This window comes from Xiphophorus hellerii, chromosome 13 (assembly GCF_003331165.1).
Source record: "Xiphophorus hellerii strain 12219 chromosome 13, Xiphophorus_hellerii-4.1, whole genome shotgun sequence".
In the NCBI taxonomy this organism is placed as follows: domain Eukaryota; kingdom Metazoa; phylum Chordata; class Actinopteri; order Cyprinodontiformes; family Poeciliidae; genus Xiphophorus; species Xiphophorus hellerii.
In genome coordinates this window covers 93,439-109,831 of record NC_045684.1, presented here as the reverse complement: position 1 = coordinate 109,831, position 16,393 = coordinate 93,439, and the positions used below count along the sequence as shown (strand labels likewise).

The 16,393-nt window shown below is 48.7% G+C and overlaps 1 protein-coding gene and 1 long non-coding RNA gene across 2 annotated transcripts in view; one reads left to right on the top strand and one right to left on the bottom strand.

The window, feature by feature from the left end:
• Positions 1 to 1,819: 1,819 nt before the first annotated feature.
• Positions 1,820 to 4,998, bottom strand: LOC116730686 (uncharacterized). The gene is made up of 2 exons (XR_004341389.1): positions 3,943 to 4,998; positions 1,820 to 2,615 (listed from the first exon to the last, which is right to left on the bottom strand). It is a non-coding gene; the product is annotated as an uncharacterized LOC116730686 (long non-coding RNA).
• A 61-nt stretch (positions 4,999 to 5,059) lies between these two features.
• The window catches only part of pleca (plectin a), a 69,306-nt gene continuing 57,972 nt past the window's right edge, over positions 5,060 to 16,393 (top strand). The window contains exon 1 of the mRNA XM_032580064.1: positions 5,060 to 5,194. Coding sequence (XP_032435955.1) covers positions 5,104 to 5,194 — 91 coding nt within the window. The 5' untranslated portion in view covers positions 5,060 to 5,103. The remainder of the gene's footprint in view (positions 5,195 to 16,393) is intronic.

Here is a 16,393-nt window from a genome sequence, read left to right as displayed (position 1 = left end):
CCGGTACCGGAGAGGAGGGGCAGGAATGCGGGCTGCAGCAGCAGCATCCCCCAGCCTGCAGGTCGGACCGGTCCCGGTCCCGGTCGGAGCTCCGGAGCATCTCGCCGGTAGGAAGCCGCAGTACGCAGGCGCGGCCGCCTCTGCAGAGGAGGATGGTGGGAGTCCGAGTCCCGGTCCGGACGGGCTGAAGTGGGGCGAAGGCTGTGCCGCGGAGCGTCCGCTGCGGAGGTTCACCTGGAGCCGGAGTCCCGCGGCCCGCAGCGTGAGTACAGCCGAACACCGAGGCTCGGTTCTGATGGAGCACGGAACCAGAAATGGACCGGAGCCTGAGCCAGCCGGGTCGCCTCTGCGGCTCAAGTCCGGTTCTGGTTTCAGGTGTGGCTGCTGCAGAGGGACGTCTGGATCTGCGGCAGTTCTGCAGACTGAACAGAACCAGGTCCGGTCCAGTTCGGCTGAGTGAGGTTGGGTTCTGCAGCCTTAACTTTCCCCCGCTGGGTTCGGGAGGTTCTGAACCCGGATCAGAGTCCAGTTAATCCCGATGAGGGTCAGCTGAAGGTGGCAGAGTCTCATCCTCCAGTACCACCAGACCCAGTTCGGTCCGGTTACTGAGAGGGTTCTGCTGGTTCTGATTCTGAAGAACTTTTGGATGTCACTTTGGTTCTGGTGTCTGGACCTGGGCTGCAGGTCAGAACCGTTCTGTTCCGACCCAGAGACAATCTTCTGCTGACTCAGCATTTCTGACCCAGAACCAGAGGTTAAAGGTCAAAGCAAAGCAAGTTCTGATTGGTCCAAGCCGTTCCAGAACTGGTTCTGATCCGGCTGGTTGTGGTGATCCGGATCAAATCTGGGCTGAACAGAACCGTTTGGGTTGATGCTTAGCTCTGGCCCGGCGCCCCGGGACCTTTTAGAGTTCTGACCCGCTTTCAGTGGGAGCAGAACGCAGCTCAGAACCGGCCCAGACTACAGAACTGGATGTCTGGGCCGGGTCAGCTATGAGGACCGGGTCATGTGACCTGCAGTCACAGTGACCTCTGACCCTCTGTGTGTTGATCCAGAACATGGAGGACGGCGCGGCGGCGCGGCGGCGGCGGCCTCTGGTCCGGGCCGCGTCGGAGGACAGCGCCAGCGACTCGACCTCCGGCGGCTGCTGCCCGTTGCCGGGCGACACGCTGCCCTGGAACCTGCAGAAGCACCAGCGCATGAAGCGGTCCAAGTCGGCCTCGGGGGACGTTCTGGATCCGGCGGAGCGGGCCGTGATCCGGATCGCAGGTGAGGCGCTGCGGCGGCTACTATGCCAGACTGACAGACGCCATTTACGCAGCGCTCCAGTTAGCGGGTTTCCTGTTAGCAGGCTAGAGTTAGCATTTTTCCACTTAGCATGTTCCTGTTGGTGGGCTTCCTGTTAGCGAGTTTCATGTTAACAGGTTTTCAGTTATCATGTTTCCATTAGCATGTTTTTGTTAGTGGGTTTCAGTTAGCATGTCCCTGTTAGCGGGTTTCCTGTTAGCATGTTCCTGTTAGCGGGTTTCCTGTTAGCATGTTCCTGTCAGCATGTTTTGGTTAGCAGGTTTCCTGTTAGTGTGTTTCCACTTAGCATGGTCCTGTTAGTGGGTTTCCTGTTAGCGGGTTCCAGGTGGCGGGTTTCCTGTTAGCAGGCTAGAGTTAGCATTTTTCCACTTAGCATGTTCCTGTTGGTGGGCTTCCTGTTAGCGAGTTTCATGTTAACAGGTTTCCAGTTATCATGTTTCCATTAGCATGTTTTTGTTAGTGGGTTTCAGTTAGCATGTCCCTGTTAGCGGGTTTCCTGTTAGCATGGTCCTGTTAGTGGGTTTCAGTTAGCATGTCCCTGTTAGCGGGTTTCCTGTTAGCATGTTCCTGTTAGCATGGTCCTGTTAGTGGGTTTTCAGTTACCTAGCTTCCTGTTAGCTAGGTCCTGTTAGTGGGTTTTCAGTTAGCTAGCTTCCTGTTAGCATGTTCCTGTTAGCGGGTTCCTGTTGTGATGATTTCATTCGTTTCTCATAGCTCCCTGTTTAATCAGGTTTAATTCCTGATCGTATCTGAGCCGGTATGTAAACATTTAAAAGTTCTGGTTTCTAAGAATGATCCAGTTGCTGGAGCTGCTGCCTTGCAGTGGGAAGGTTGTGGGCTCAATTCCCAGCCTGGAGTCTTTCTGCATGGAGTCTGGAGGTTCTCTGTGTTGGTTCTGGTTTGGTTCTGGGTCGGGTCTTCAGATCAACATAAAACAGTTTTCAATTGTGGATGAAAGCAACAAATATTAGATTTTGTCAAGTGCCATCAATAAATCATCAATACAAGTAAAATCCATCGATCAATAATAAATTCAGCCCTAACAGCTGAATGGCTGAAGGAGCTCAGGGTTTCAGCAGCTTTTCAGTTTTCTGGAAGTTTGTTCCAGACCTGTGGAGCATAGAAGCTGAATGCTGCTTCTACATGGTTCTGGTTCTGGGGAAGCGGAGTGTAGACCCGGGTTTGGGTTCTCACCTCGCTTCAGTAATCAGGACGGCCACTAGGGGTCAGCATGTGGAGGTGAATCTGGTCAGAACCAGAACCTCCAGCCCATCAGCTTGCAGGTCCGGCAGGCTGCTCCTTTCTTCCTGCAGAGGACAGAACGATTCTGGTCGGGTTTAATTAGTGGGGGAAGCCTAGAGAGACTCAGAGGCTCCTCTGACCTTTGACCTCTATCTGCGCAGCGGTTTCTGTTTTTATTTCACAGCAAAATGAAACATTTCCAACCCAGAATTTTATTTGGTTCAGTCCGTTTGGAGCGAGGCCAGTTCTACTCTGCACCAGGTGAACAACCGTTCTGCTGGGTTTCTGGTTCTACTGGGCTTTTTAGGGAATGAAAACATTAACTATTTTCATTCTTTCCTTTTATTTTTTTAAATTATTTAAACTTTGATTTACATGAAAATCCAAGCTGGGGATTCTATTTCTAGCCTTCATACTTTAACCATGTGTTTCCCAACTTTCAATATGGCCGACATGAGTGTAATGGAGAATACAATCATGTGGTAGTTAGCTAATAGTTAGCTATTAGCCACAGCTAACTAGGTTCACTACTAATGCTCTAAACAATAATCTTATCTTATGCTGATAGCTTCAGCTATAAAAACTGAGTAGAAGCTAATGCTAATCACAAAAACCATAGCATGTGCTAACGCTAATCACATAAAACCTTAGCATTCGCTAATGTTAATCACATAAAACCTTAGCATTCGCTAATGTTAATCACATAAAACCTTAGCATGTGCTAAAGCTAATCACATAAAACCTTAGCATGTGCTAACCCTAATCACATAAAACCTTAGATGAACTAAAGCTAATCACATAAAACCTTAGCATTCGCTAATGTTAATCACATAAAACCTTAGCATGTGCTAAAGCTAATCACATTAAACCTTAGCATGTGCTAACCCTAATCACATAAAACATTAGCATGCGCTAAAGCTAATCACATAAAACATTAGCATGCGCTAAAGCTAATCACATAAAACATTAGCATGCGCTAAAGCTAATCACATAAAACCTTAGCATGTGCTAAAGCTAATCACATAAAACCTTAGCATGTGCTAAAGCTAATCACATAAAACCTTAGCATTCGCTAATGTTAATCACATAAAACCTTAGCATGTGCTAAAGCTAATCACATTAAACCTTAGCATGTGCTAACCCTAATCACATAAAACATTAGCATGCGCTAAAGCTAATCACATAAAACATTAGCATGCGCTAAAGCTAATCACATAAAACATTAGCATGCGCTAAAGCTAATCACATAAAACCTTAGCATGTGCTAAAGCTAATCACATAAAACCTTAGCATGTGCTAAAGCTAATCACATAAAACCTTAGCAAACAACATTGAAGTTTTAGTTGTCAGGTAAATCACAACTAAATCTGGAAGATTTGGGAAACTTCTCACCTCATGATTCACTGGTTGCCAAGGCAACTGTAACCCCAGCTGCTCCTCCTCAGCCAATCAGATCGCTCCATGCTGAAATATTTCCCACATTCCTGATGGGAATGTTGAACCCTGCCGGTTTCTCCACATAGCGGAGCCTGCTGTTATTCTGTTGGCAGAGATCGACCCGGTTCTGTTCGGACCTCGGCCATCCGGTCCATCAGAACCGTCAGTCAGTCTAAACAGGTCACAGAACCTGGACTTTACCGTACCCTGTCGTGGTTCTGATCCATTCTCCAGGTTTTACTGCATTTATCTCAGTTCTATGTCTAAATTATTTTATTTGTGAGCCCAGAGCTACAGGAAACCCTCTGGCTGTTACTGTGGGAAAAGTTTCACCGTCTGCAGCAAATAATGTGATGCTGCAGTCACACACTCCACCATCGCGTTGACCCGCAGTGGTGGAGTGCTGTCAAAAAGGTGCTGGTTCTGGGTTCAGAGGTTTTTGTGTCGTTTCCTTCAGTGGTTCTTGGGGCAGCGCCCCCACAGGCCGGGAGGGGAACAGACTCAGAGCAGAGAGAAAGAGAACGACAGCAGAACCGAGTCTACCGGACTACCAGACGATCAGAGACTGGTTCTGTTCAGCTGGGATTGGACCGCCAGGCTCCTCTGACGCTTCACAACGTCTGCTGCAGAAGAAGAAGAAACCAGAACCTCCCAACGATCCGGAAGAAAGTTTTAAATCAGCTGAAGGAGTTTGTCTCGTCTGGTGTCAGGTTCTGGTTCTGGTCCGGTTTCATTCTCATGCAGTATGGAGTCCATGGATCTGGGTCTGTTCAAGGACCAGCTGGAGGTTCTGCTCCATCACTGGGGTCCATTTGGGCCAGGATCTGCTGGGCCGGGTTCTACTGGAAACAGGATGTAGAAGAACCCCTTGCTGCTCCGCCTCCGGTTTCTGCCAGCTGGTCGTGTCTCTGTGTTTTGGGCGCTGTGCCTTTAAGAGCGGGCAGGGGGAGTGAGGCTGTGGCAGGGTGTGTGTGTGTGGGGGGGGGTATATCTGTGTGTGTGTGAGGAGCCGACAGCTGGGGGTTTAACAGCACTGAGGAGAAACGGGTCGACTGGTTCTGAAACAGGAAAGTTTGAGGCAAGAGAATCCTGACCCGGTCCAGACCCAGCCGGGTCATGTCCCTGCCGATACCTGTAGTGGGTCAGCACCAGCCGGAGGAGAAGGACTTTGTCCGGGCCTACGAGAACGTCAGAGAGAAATATAAAGGTAATCTGAGATTCTACTGGGTTCTGACAGAACCTCTGAGGCCTGGTGCAGCGGAGGGAACCAGGCCAAATGGGTCCAGATGGAGCTGGTTCTGGTTCTGGTCAGTCTGGATGAGCTCTACTCTACAGCAAAGTTTCATTCCTGGTCGTCCAGGAATGAAACCAGCTAATGGACCTGAGCTGTTCTCTGGACTAGTGGAGGAGACATGCTGGTTTAGACAATGCCAATGGTTCTGGTTCTGTTGGTTCTGGTTCTGTTGGTTCTGCCGGAGTGTCAGGCTGGTCTCCATGTGTGTCCATGTGGTTGCTGCTACATCACTTCCTGTCACTCCGCATCACTTCCTGTCAGGAGACTGCATGGCTTCCTGCTGATGAATCAGTTTCAGCCTCCTGGATCAGTGAGAATCCGGTTCCACGGTGGTTCTTCTAGCAGCTGCAGAACATTTCAGGACCAGAGACTAAAGTCTCAGATCAGAGAAACTCATCCAGGCTTTAGTTTAGTGGCTTTGATTCCTGCAGCAGCGTCTTCACAGGTCTGATTGACAACCCAACGGTCCAGAACGCTGCTGCTGGAGTTCTGACTAGAACCAGGAGGATAGAGACACCACCCGGTTCTACACCACCCAGTTCTACATTACTTCACTCAGAGACTTTAAACTGCTGGTAGCTTATAAATCACAGAACGGATTAAAGATCTTTTGCTGCTGCTGGATCAACCTGCTGGTTCTGGTTCTGGTTCTGCTCTGCATTCAGAACCAAACATGGAGAAGCAGCATTCAGCTTCTATTCACCACAGATCTGGAACAGAAAACTAAAACCCTGAGTTCCTTTACATCTATAAACCCAGTTGACTGGAGTCGACTTGATCAATAACTGGAACATTGATCAATAATCTGATGATTTAGATCACAGGTGTCAAACTCCAGTCCTCGAGGGCCACTATCCTGCAGTTTTTAGATGTGCCACAGGTACAAAACACTGTAATGAAATGGCTTAATTACCTCCTCCTTGTGTAGATCAGTTCTCCAGAGCCTTGATGACCTAATTATTCTATTCAGGTGGCGCAGCAGAGGCTCATCTAAAAGTTGCAGGACAGCGGCCCTCGAGGACTGGAGTTTGACACCCCTGATTTAGATGATGACACTCGTCACAATGTAATGTCGGTTATTGATTTTCAGAAAGCTGTTTTCTGGTTTTATCAGTGAGGTTTATGCGAACGCTACGGTGGCCTGCAAGTTCATACAAGCTGCTAACAGCTGGATGATAGAAAACAGGAAATAGAATGAGGGATCCTGTTCGATGGAAGTCCTCCAGGCCTCTAGGGGGCGTCTGCAGCAGGTAGTATCACCTAGGTAAATATCCTGATGTTCTGTATGTAAAACACATTTCTTCCTTCCTCCAACTTTCTCCTAGAGATTCTGTCCGGTTCCAGATGATCTGGCGCTCAACGCCCCCCGCTGGTCAAGCTTCTGTTTAGTGCGGCCGGTTTGCTGCTCTTCTTCTGTCGCATTAGGTTTTTTTTCAGTGCTTTTTGCAGTTTGCATTTCAGCCATTATGAATATTTCTCTGGATCTCATGATGAGTTGAACTGCAGAGGCAGAACTTTCCCTCTCCTGGGCCTCATTGGACCGGGTCGGCTTCTGGTTCCGGTCGGGTTCTGGTACCAGGTCTCGGGTTTCTGCTGGGTAAACAGTTCTTGGTTCTATTTGCTGCTGAGTTCTGCTCTGGTTCTGACCAACCTTTAACCTTTAGCTCTGGGTCGTTCTGATTAAACCTAGAAACAACCGGGTTCTGGTGGTGGGATCCTGTTCTGGAGAACTTTTTGTCCAATGAACCCTGCAGATACATGCAGAAGGTCTGGACTTTGACTAGGCCATTGTGCTGTTTGGATCCTGATTCTATTCTGACTGTTCTGAGGTCTCGGTCTACAGAGAAGGTTCTGCAGAACCAGCCACAGCGCGTCTGGTTCTCCTGTGCTGCAACAGTGCATGATGGTCCGTGTTGGAGGCTCAGATTGTCTGAGCGCGTGCAGAACCCCGCCGGATCAGTTCCATGAAACCGGATCCGACGTTCTAAAATAGTTCTGCAGGCGGCGGCGTCAACATTTCCTGGACCTGCTGCAGGAAAGCAGCAGATTATTAATCTGGAGGAGTTTAATCCAGGATCAATAATGATGATCCTCATTAATCTGGATTAGGAAGGAGAAAGTTTTCTGCAGCTAACTAGCTAGCTATCTAGTTAGCTAGTTATTTAGCTAACTAGCTAGCTAGCTCAGTTCCCCATTGTAACTGAAACCAGCAGTTAATGAAGCAGCAGAACCTGGAAGCTTCTCCTCATTAATGGACCTGAGCTGTCCCGGTCCGGTCCGGTCCAAACTGGAGTCCAGACTGGCGTCTCAGGGCAAACCAGTAACAGTGTAAATGTTACTGGTTTGTTACTGGGGGCTCTGGTGCAGCTGAAACTGGATCCTCATTGATTATTGATCCATTTTCCATTTAGAGATGAAAGTGATTCCTGTCAGGATGAGGAAGAGTAGTGATGAAGATGAAGAGGCATTTCAGAATAATCTGAAATAATCTGATGGCGACTTCCAAGTGTGAGAACAACCCAAGGTGTGGCGCTGGTTCTGATGGTTCTGTTGGTTCTGCTGGTTGTGGTTCTGATGGTTCTTCTGGTTCTGATGGATCCGGTCCATGGCAGTTGATCAATGATGAACTCAGATTAAATCTGTGATGAGTCAGATTGTTCAAAAGCCCCAAACTGATCTGAACTGACTGTTATTCTGGAATAATGATGAAATAAAGCAGGAAAAAAAATTCAACCCATTTCAGATGCGGATCATGTGGGTCCGATTCTGCCCATTCATTGGTTGATGCTCAGAGACGGAGCCCCCTCCCCCTCCCCCCCTGTAGGCGGGGCAGCAGCAGGCCGGGGAGGGGGGAGGAGGTTTGCTCTCCGCCCTGCTGACTCCATCAGAGCCACGGCTGAGCTTCAGCAGCAGCAGCAGAACCAGGATCGGGTCAGAACCACAGAGCCGTCCGGGTCCGGACCGGTCCGGAGGACATGGACCCCGCCCGCTCCATCCAGCATGAGATCAGCTCTCTTAAAGGTACGGGCTGGGTTTCCCACAATGCCCCTCTCTCTGCAGCGGATGCTGCTGCAGCGTGCGACACTGAATGCGACTGATGGTGCAGCGCGGCTGGCGCGTTGCCACGGTAACAGCATGGGGGCTTCAGATGCTGCCGGGTCAGAGACTCAGCAGCAGAGCAAACATGGCAGTTTTGATGGATGTCCAGATTATATCCAGATTAGTGAGTGGAATGCAGAAAGCTTTAATGAGGCTGAGGCCGGGTCCGGAGATGGTTCTGGTTCTGACTGAGCTCTTAAAGGGCCGGTATCATGTGTTTTCCACAGTAACTATGTTTCCACCAGTCGTTATAAAAATGTTTTATATATAAATATATTAAAATCAATGTAGCTTCATAACTGAAATTGGGCCTCTTTCTCTTTAAAAGCTCCTGCTCTTTCTGAAGCTCCGCCTCCAGGAAGTCGTCCCAACATGGCTCCTCTTTAACCCTTTAGTGTTTTTACCAGCGTTGCTCTGAGCAGCAGCTCCTATGATGAGATCAGCAGCTGTTTGCTAATTTCTGCTGGCTAGTCTGAAGGAGTTGAGTGGGGGAGGAGCTGCGCCTTGAAGGCGGGGCTAGGTCCACCCAGACGTTTTAGCAGCTGAATGGTTGCCATGGAGACTAAAGGATTTCTCTAACATGAAAGAATCAGAACAACACTGCAGGGAAACATGATGGAGAGACCAAAGGTTTATATAATGACGCCGGCCCTTTAAGTACCTTTGACCCATTCTGGGTCAGTCCGCGTTCCTGGAGACGATCACAGATCTGGTCAGATTATAGATCTAACCTCCGTAGAAGTTCTGCTCTGGAGACAACATGCAGCTGTCACCACCAGGGGGCAGCTGCTGTTCTGTGGTGTTTCTTGTCTGGTTTTTCCCATAATGCTTTGCTGCAAAGCGTGAGGAAGCTGAAATAGTTTGAGTTGTTATGGAAACGCGTACTTCATCCAGAATGACCGTTTGGTTCTGGATCCGGTTCTGCTGAGTCACTGGTTGCCATGGTGTTTACATCCCTTCCGGGGGGGGTCAACCTGAACCAAAACACTCTGAGCTCTGATTGGTCAGAAACCAGGAAGTGGTCAGGCGGTGGGAGACGCTCTGATTGGTTGGTCCTGTAAGCTGAACCGGGTCAGAACCACTGAGAACAATCCTCCTGAGAGTGGAAACTGGCTCAAGTCCAAGGTTCTGTGACCCAGTTAAGTTCTGGTGGAGCACCATGCAGGTCCAAACAGAACCGGGTTCACCAGAATCCAACCAGAGTTCTGCAGAGTTTCTGTGTCAACAGACTGGTTTTTATTTTGAAATCTAGGTTCTGGTCTGGCTCGGCTGATAGAACTGGAATCGGGTCAGAATCGGGTCGCTCCAGAGGAAGGTACATGATTCTGGTTCTGAGGCCTGGTCCAACTGGCTCAGAATGTTTCCCAACAGAACCAAAGCGAAGCGCTTCACTGAGCGACCCAAAACACTGCGGACCTGTCCGCCCCGGTTCTGGAGGCTCAGAACCGGTAATCTGGAGTTCTGTACAGAATCGGATCAGAACCCTCCTGAGCTCCATCTTGGGTCTGGATAATGGCTCGGTTCTGGTTGCTGAGCAAACGGGTCGGGCTTTCCTCAGTCTATGTGGAGCGACCTGGTTCCGGCTGACCCGGTTCCGGCCTCGACCCAAATCCTCTGGGCTGTGTTCTGAGTCAGCTGCTGTGACTGAGGCAGCCTGAGCGAAACCAGAACCTGTTCTGAGCCCGTTGGACCTGAACAGAACCCGGTTCTGTCTGTGATGGGACGAACCAATCAGATCGTCGCATAGATCAAATCTGAAAAGTGCGGCGTGCCTCCAGATCAGATGTACATCATCAGGTCACACCTCAGGCTTTCAGCTGATTCAGGGCTGGACTTTGACTAGGCCTTTCTATTGTGAAGGTTCCTGGTTCTGTTCTGACCCGGTTTGGTCCAAGCTCCATCTGCTGGACAAATGGACTGTCTGGTTCAGTCAAAGGCTGCTCCATCTTGGTTCTGCCTGGTTGTCTGTCTGCCATGTTGGTTCCAGTCGGATCCATTAAAGTGAATTTCACTGCAGACTCTTCCTCCTCCTCCTCTTCCTCCTCTGCAGTCTTTGGGTTCTGCTGGAGGACGGGATCCGGTTCAGCCGGTGGTTCTACCTGCAGTTCCGGTAGCGGCCAGCAGGGGGCGGTGTAGCAGCAGCGGAACGTTTCTGGCTCTTTCTGTTGGTTTCATGATGTTCAGCTCCAGTTTTACCATCGCAGGTTCTGTTGGGCCCGGTTCTGGCAGACCTGTGAGGTCCAGCCGGAGGTTCTGGGTTGACCTGTGACCTTCATCACGTCTCTCCTCCTCTTCCTCTGAGAACTGAATTGGACCTGCAGGCGGTTCTGGACAGATCCAAACCCTTAGAACCAGAAGAACAGAACTTTACTCATGTGCTAACGAGCGATTTACAGCGAGTCACAATAAAACAATAAAATCAGAAACTGTTCATATTCATCTAGAGTTTGTGTTTAAAACACAAAGCCTGTTGGTTTAAAACATTTTGTTTCTGGTTTGACCAATAAAAAAATAAAAGCATCTCAGGTTTTATTAATTCTGTTCTTAAAAATACAAACAATTATAATTCAGAGCCAAACCCGTCTGGCACCTGACAGATCTTTATTTCAGTGGGATTTTATGTGATAAACCAACAGGAAGCTGGTTTTAACTTTGAAAATAAAAACCTGAAAAGTGTGGCATGCATTTAGCCCAGGCATCGTCATGGAAACTAAGGAAAGGAAACGAATGTCCCCTGACCTGAGCTGATACATCAAAGCTGCAAATGTTCAGGAAGACAGGAAGTCTGTTCAACTGCAGGACTTTGAGATTTCACTCCATAACAGGCAACCCAGCAACCGTCTGACAGGCAACAATCTCTCTGTTGATTAGCCGCAATCTAGGTGATTAGCAGCAGTTTAAGCAATTAGCTGCAGTCTAGGTCAGTGGTCCCCAACCACCGGGGCGCGGACCGGTACCGGTCCGCGGACCAATTGGTACCGGGCCGCGCAAGAAATAATGAACTACTTCCGGATCTTTTATTTTGAAAATCCTAAACCGGATTTGACCGGTTACGTCTTGCGTGTCAAAATTGGGCCAGCTTGCAGCAGAATGAGTAACAAAACAACATCGGAGTATTGCGCGCGCCCCCCTCCCCCCCGGTCCACAGCAAAAATGCGAAGGGCTTACCGGTCCGCGCCACTAAAAAGGTTGGGGACCGCTGGTCTAGGTGATTAGCTGCAGGCTGGGCGATTAGCTGCAGGCTAGGCAATTAGCAGCAAGCTAGGGGATTAGCTGCAGGCTAGGCGATTAGCAGCAAGCTAGGCGATTAGCAGCAAGCTAGGCGATTAGCTGCAGTCTAGGCGATTAGCTGCAGTATAAGTGATTAGCAGCAGTTTAAGCGATTAGCTGCAGTCTAGGGGATTAGCTGCAGGCTAGTCGATTAGCAGCAAGCTAGGCGATTAGCTGCAGGCTGGGCAATTAGCAGCAAGCTAGGGGATTAGCTGCAGGCTAGGCGATTAGCAGCAAGCTAGGCGATTAGCAGCAAGCTAGGCGATTAGCTGCAAGCTAGGCGATTAGCTGCAGTCTAGGCGATTAGCTGCAGTATAAGTGATTAGCAGCAGTTTAAGCGATTAGCTGCAGTCTAGGGGATTAGCTGCAGGCTAGTCGATTAGCAGCAAGCTAGGCGATTAGCTGCAGGCTGGGCGATTAGCTGCAGGCTAGGCAATTAGCAGCAAGCTAGGGGATTAGCTGCAGGCTAGGCAATTAACTGCAGGCTAGGCGATTAGCTGCAGGCTAGGTGATTAGCTGCAGGCTAGTCGATTAGTAGCAGGCTAGGCGATTAGCAGGCTGAACAAACAGCTTTCTGTAAAAGCAGTTTTTATGCTCATGTCATTAAACCAGATTATTATAATCCAGAAATTTATGTGAGGGATTAATGAGCTGCAGGGTTTCTTCTTCTTCTCCTTCAGGAACCAGAATGGGTTTCTTTGTAATTGCAGCGTTGGGAAGCAGAGCGCTGAGTCATACTTGTAGTTCAGGCAGAGCAGTGTGGGAGGAGTCAGAGGCTTGTTATGTTTTCTGGACAATCCAGTTGCTAATTGTCTGGGAAACTGAAGTTAAAGTTGGAGGCAGGAAGCCATATTGGCTCCTGAACACAACGAAGATCTCCAGAAGTCAAACTGGACTAAAAAACAAAACATTATCTGGTGGCTGTTTGTGTTGTTGTCTCCCCATACCAGTTAGCATTACTGCTAACTGGTGTAACATGATAAATCTTCCCCCAGCAGGTTTAGATTCCTCCCTCCTGTCCCGCCCTAACAGAGCCTGGCTGCATGTTTTATTTTCAGTTTTTCTCTTATTGTCTTTTGAGCAGGCAGTGTGTGAAATAGCACACCATCGCCCCCTAGCAGGCCGCACCCATAACTGCGTCTCTGTGTGTGAGGCAGTTTTCCTCTAAGCCAGGGGTGTCCAAAGTGGGTCCAGGAGGGCCGACATCCTGTGTGTTTTAGTTCACTCTCCGGTTTAAAGCACCTGGATCAAATGATGGCTCCTTAGAGCCTTAGGAGAACACTGACCTGCTAAGAAGGTTGTTGGTACCACCAGGGAGAGAACTAAAACATGCAGGATGCCGGCCCTCCAGGACCCACGTTGGACACCCCTGCTGTAAGCTAAAGATCCTAATGCGGTCTGTTCATGTAGCATCATGCTAACCATTTTTATGCTAACAGTTTGCTAGTTTTTAGCTAATTGTTCATTTACTAATAGTAGCTAGTAAATATGTTAGCTAGTTTTAGCTATTTTGTGCACATTTTTTGGTACATTTTCTATTAACCACTAGCAGGTTTAGCTAAGACATGGCTTAGCGCTTATTGGCTAATAACTAGTGCAGTGTTGTCCAAAGTGCGGCCCGGGGACCGTTTCTGGCCCTCTGGTTGATTTCATGTTGCTGTTTGAGGTTTTCACTGATGAAACCGATTAAAACCTTCGGTTCAGTTCAACATTAGGCACTGGTTCCTCATCAACAGAGGGTTTTGCTTTATGTGTAATGTAGTGTAGTAAACATGGCAGGTCTAGCAGTTCGGTCCGGTTCGGTCCAGATCACGTTGCGGTTGCTGATGGATGATAAAACCTGCCAGGTTTTCTACATGTTCTGGTGAATTCAGAATAAACTGTTTTTGGTTGAAGCAGCTGCTTTAAATCATAACTTTATGATTTTATGTTTTGTTACTGAAGAAGCAGAAATAACTTTAGGTTTTACTTCTTGTCTGTTTGGTATTTTTCTTTTTGTGGTTGATCTCAGGAGGTTTTTTGGATATATTTAGGTTCTGGTTCTGGTTCTGTGACTCAGTCTCACTTCCAGGAACCATGTGTGTTGATGGTGTCACTGCCGTGTGTGTGTGTGTGCTCATGTTTCTGTGGTGTGTCCGTTGCCATGGCAGCAGGCATACCGGACCGGCCACGCCCTGCCAGCGGTTCTGATGACTCACTGCAGCGGTCACGTTTCCTTCCTCCGCTTTCTGTCTTCTTCTTCTGCAGAGTTTCCCATCCTGAAGCTGCAGCCGGAGTTTCCTGTAGGCTGCTACTCTGCATCTCGCCTGCTGCCATTAGCTGCTCTCTGTCGGCCATCTTAGCGGCGTTCCCTGGAGAGTTCCTGGTTCAGAAGCTTTTTGTCCTCATGTCTCAACACAGGCCTCTCTGGAGTTTCCATCCACATCATTCATTAGGATCTGTTGACAGAAAAAAGATTTCTAATCAGGATGTAGAAACCTGAGTTGGCTGCAATCTGCAGATGCTGCCACTAGATGTCACTGGTCTCCATTTAAAGGTTAAACTTGTTTCAAAAAGCCGAACGCTTCCTGCTCCGTCGTTCATCAGTGAAATGTTTTTCTGCTCCTTTAAAAGTTGCTTGGTGGTGAGTCCGTCTGCGCCGCTGAGCCAGCACACTGGTTCCGCCATCTTGGTTTTCCTCCGGCGTCCCTACTGAGCGCGCTCCATTCGGGGCCGTGGTTCCTGTCAGCTAGCTGAGACTCACTCAGATCACTGAGTGCTGACTCAGTGTTTCGTTCTGCTGACTCAGCGTTTCGTTCTGCTGACTCAGCGTTTCATACATATAAAAGTATTCACACCTTCATTTTCTCACATTCTTTCTGGACCTTCAAAGTATTTTATTGTTTTATGAGATGGAGCAGAATGGCATAGTTCAATCAAAAAGTGAAGGATGATTATTTAACGATTTTGTGCTATTTGTACATACATTATGGTCTGAAAAGTGTGGCAGGTATTTGAATCAGAACTCAGTAGAATCTGCTGGCTGCAGGTCTTCTGGTTTAAACGTCTCAAGTCTGTTCAGTGATTCTGTTAGATTCATATCTGGACTTTGACTAGGCCATTCTAACCCATGAATGGGCTCTGATCCAAAGCATCCCATCCAGCCGGTCCTTCTCCATGTCCAGGTGATGAACCGAGTTTGACTAGTAGTGACTCCTGTTCCTTAGAGCAGTCACAGGAAATGCAGAAATGCATGCCGCACTATTCAGACGCCACGTCGGTTTGCTAGAATCTGCTGAATGTTGGGGTTCAGAGAAACCGACCCGGTTCTGACCGACGACCCGATAGGAAACGGTTGGATGGCTGCAGCCGTTTTCACTGACAGGAACAGGTTGGGATCGGGCTGGAGTTCACAGCAGAGGTGGGTGTGTGGGTTCTGGTCCGACCCGGTTCCCAGATTGCTGTCGTTCCTCAGACGGGTGCAGCCTGTGGATGAAAACCGTCTGGAATAGTTTTCATTCCTTTCATGATGATCCAGCTCTGGTTCTGATCCAGCTCTGGTTCTGATCCGGGTCTGGTTCTGATCCAGCTCTGGTTCTGATCAGAAACATATCACTCCTCAGGGACCCGCTTGGCTCCAGCATTTTTCCATCAGAAGGTTTTTTTCCAGAACAATCGTCCTGTTCAAACGCCTCCACTGGTTCCCAGTACGGCTGCTGGTGGGAATGTTGGTGCAGCAGAGATCAGAGGTTGACCTCCGACCTCTGGACCCATGGGTAGGATCTGCAGAAATCATCTGGAGGACTGAGAATAAAAAGCTATTAAATATTTAGTTTTAATCTGAGCCCGCAGCATGACTCGGCCTCCACAGGTCAGTGATTGATTCATCTGAAGTTGGCCTTGGATCGGCACCGTTTGTTTGCTGAATTTAAAAAATTATGAAGTTTGAACGTTTTGAGTCAGCTGTGTAAAATCCTGACTGAACAGAGAAAGTTGATTTATTTCATATTTGTTAATTTCTCGGCTTTTCTCTCCTTCATAGTTTCAAACATCAGCAGCTTTTAGAACCGCGCTAAGGCCATTTTCCATCCCACTCCGGACTTTGTTTGGACCGCTTCTCTTTCCCTCCTAGTACGGACTCGCCACCATGCTTATTTCAGCATCAACTAGCTCGGCAGCGCCCTGTGCTGGATGGAGGCCAAACTGCAACAACAAATATTCTGGAAGCATTTCTAGAGTGGGCTGCACAGTGGCGCAGTTGGTAGAGCTGTTGCCTTGCAGCAAGAAGGTCCTGAGTTTGATTCCCGGCCAGGAGTCTTTCTGTCTGCATGTTCTCCCTGTGCATGGTGGGTTCTCTCTGGTTCTCCGGGTTCCTCCCATAGTCCAAAACATGACTGTCAGGTTAATTGGTCTCTCTAAATTCTCCCTAGGTGTGTGTGTGTGTGTCCTGTCTGTCTCTGTGTTGCCCTGCGACAGACTGGCGACCTGTCCAGGTGACCCCGCCTCTCGCCCGGAACGTAGCTGGAGAGGCAGCAGCTCCTTCTGACCCTTTAGGGTCAAGGTGTTAGAAAATGGATGGATGGTTTTTCTCAGCCGGTCTGAATTTATTTTGGTGTAATAAAAACATGAGTTAATCCACAGCGATCAGCTGCGTGATTCAGACGGAGCGCAGTGGCTCTGAAGCGGCCGGTCAGACCGGCTACAGCTGCAGGACTATCGCTACTTTCACATTTTGTGGTTAAAGTCTCCCGTAAACCAGAGAAA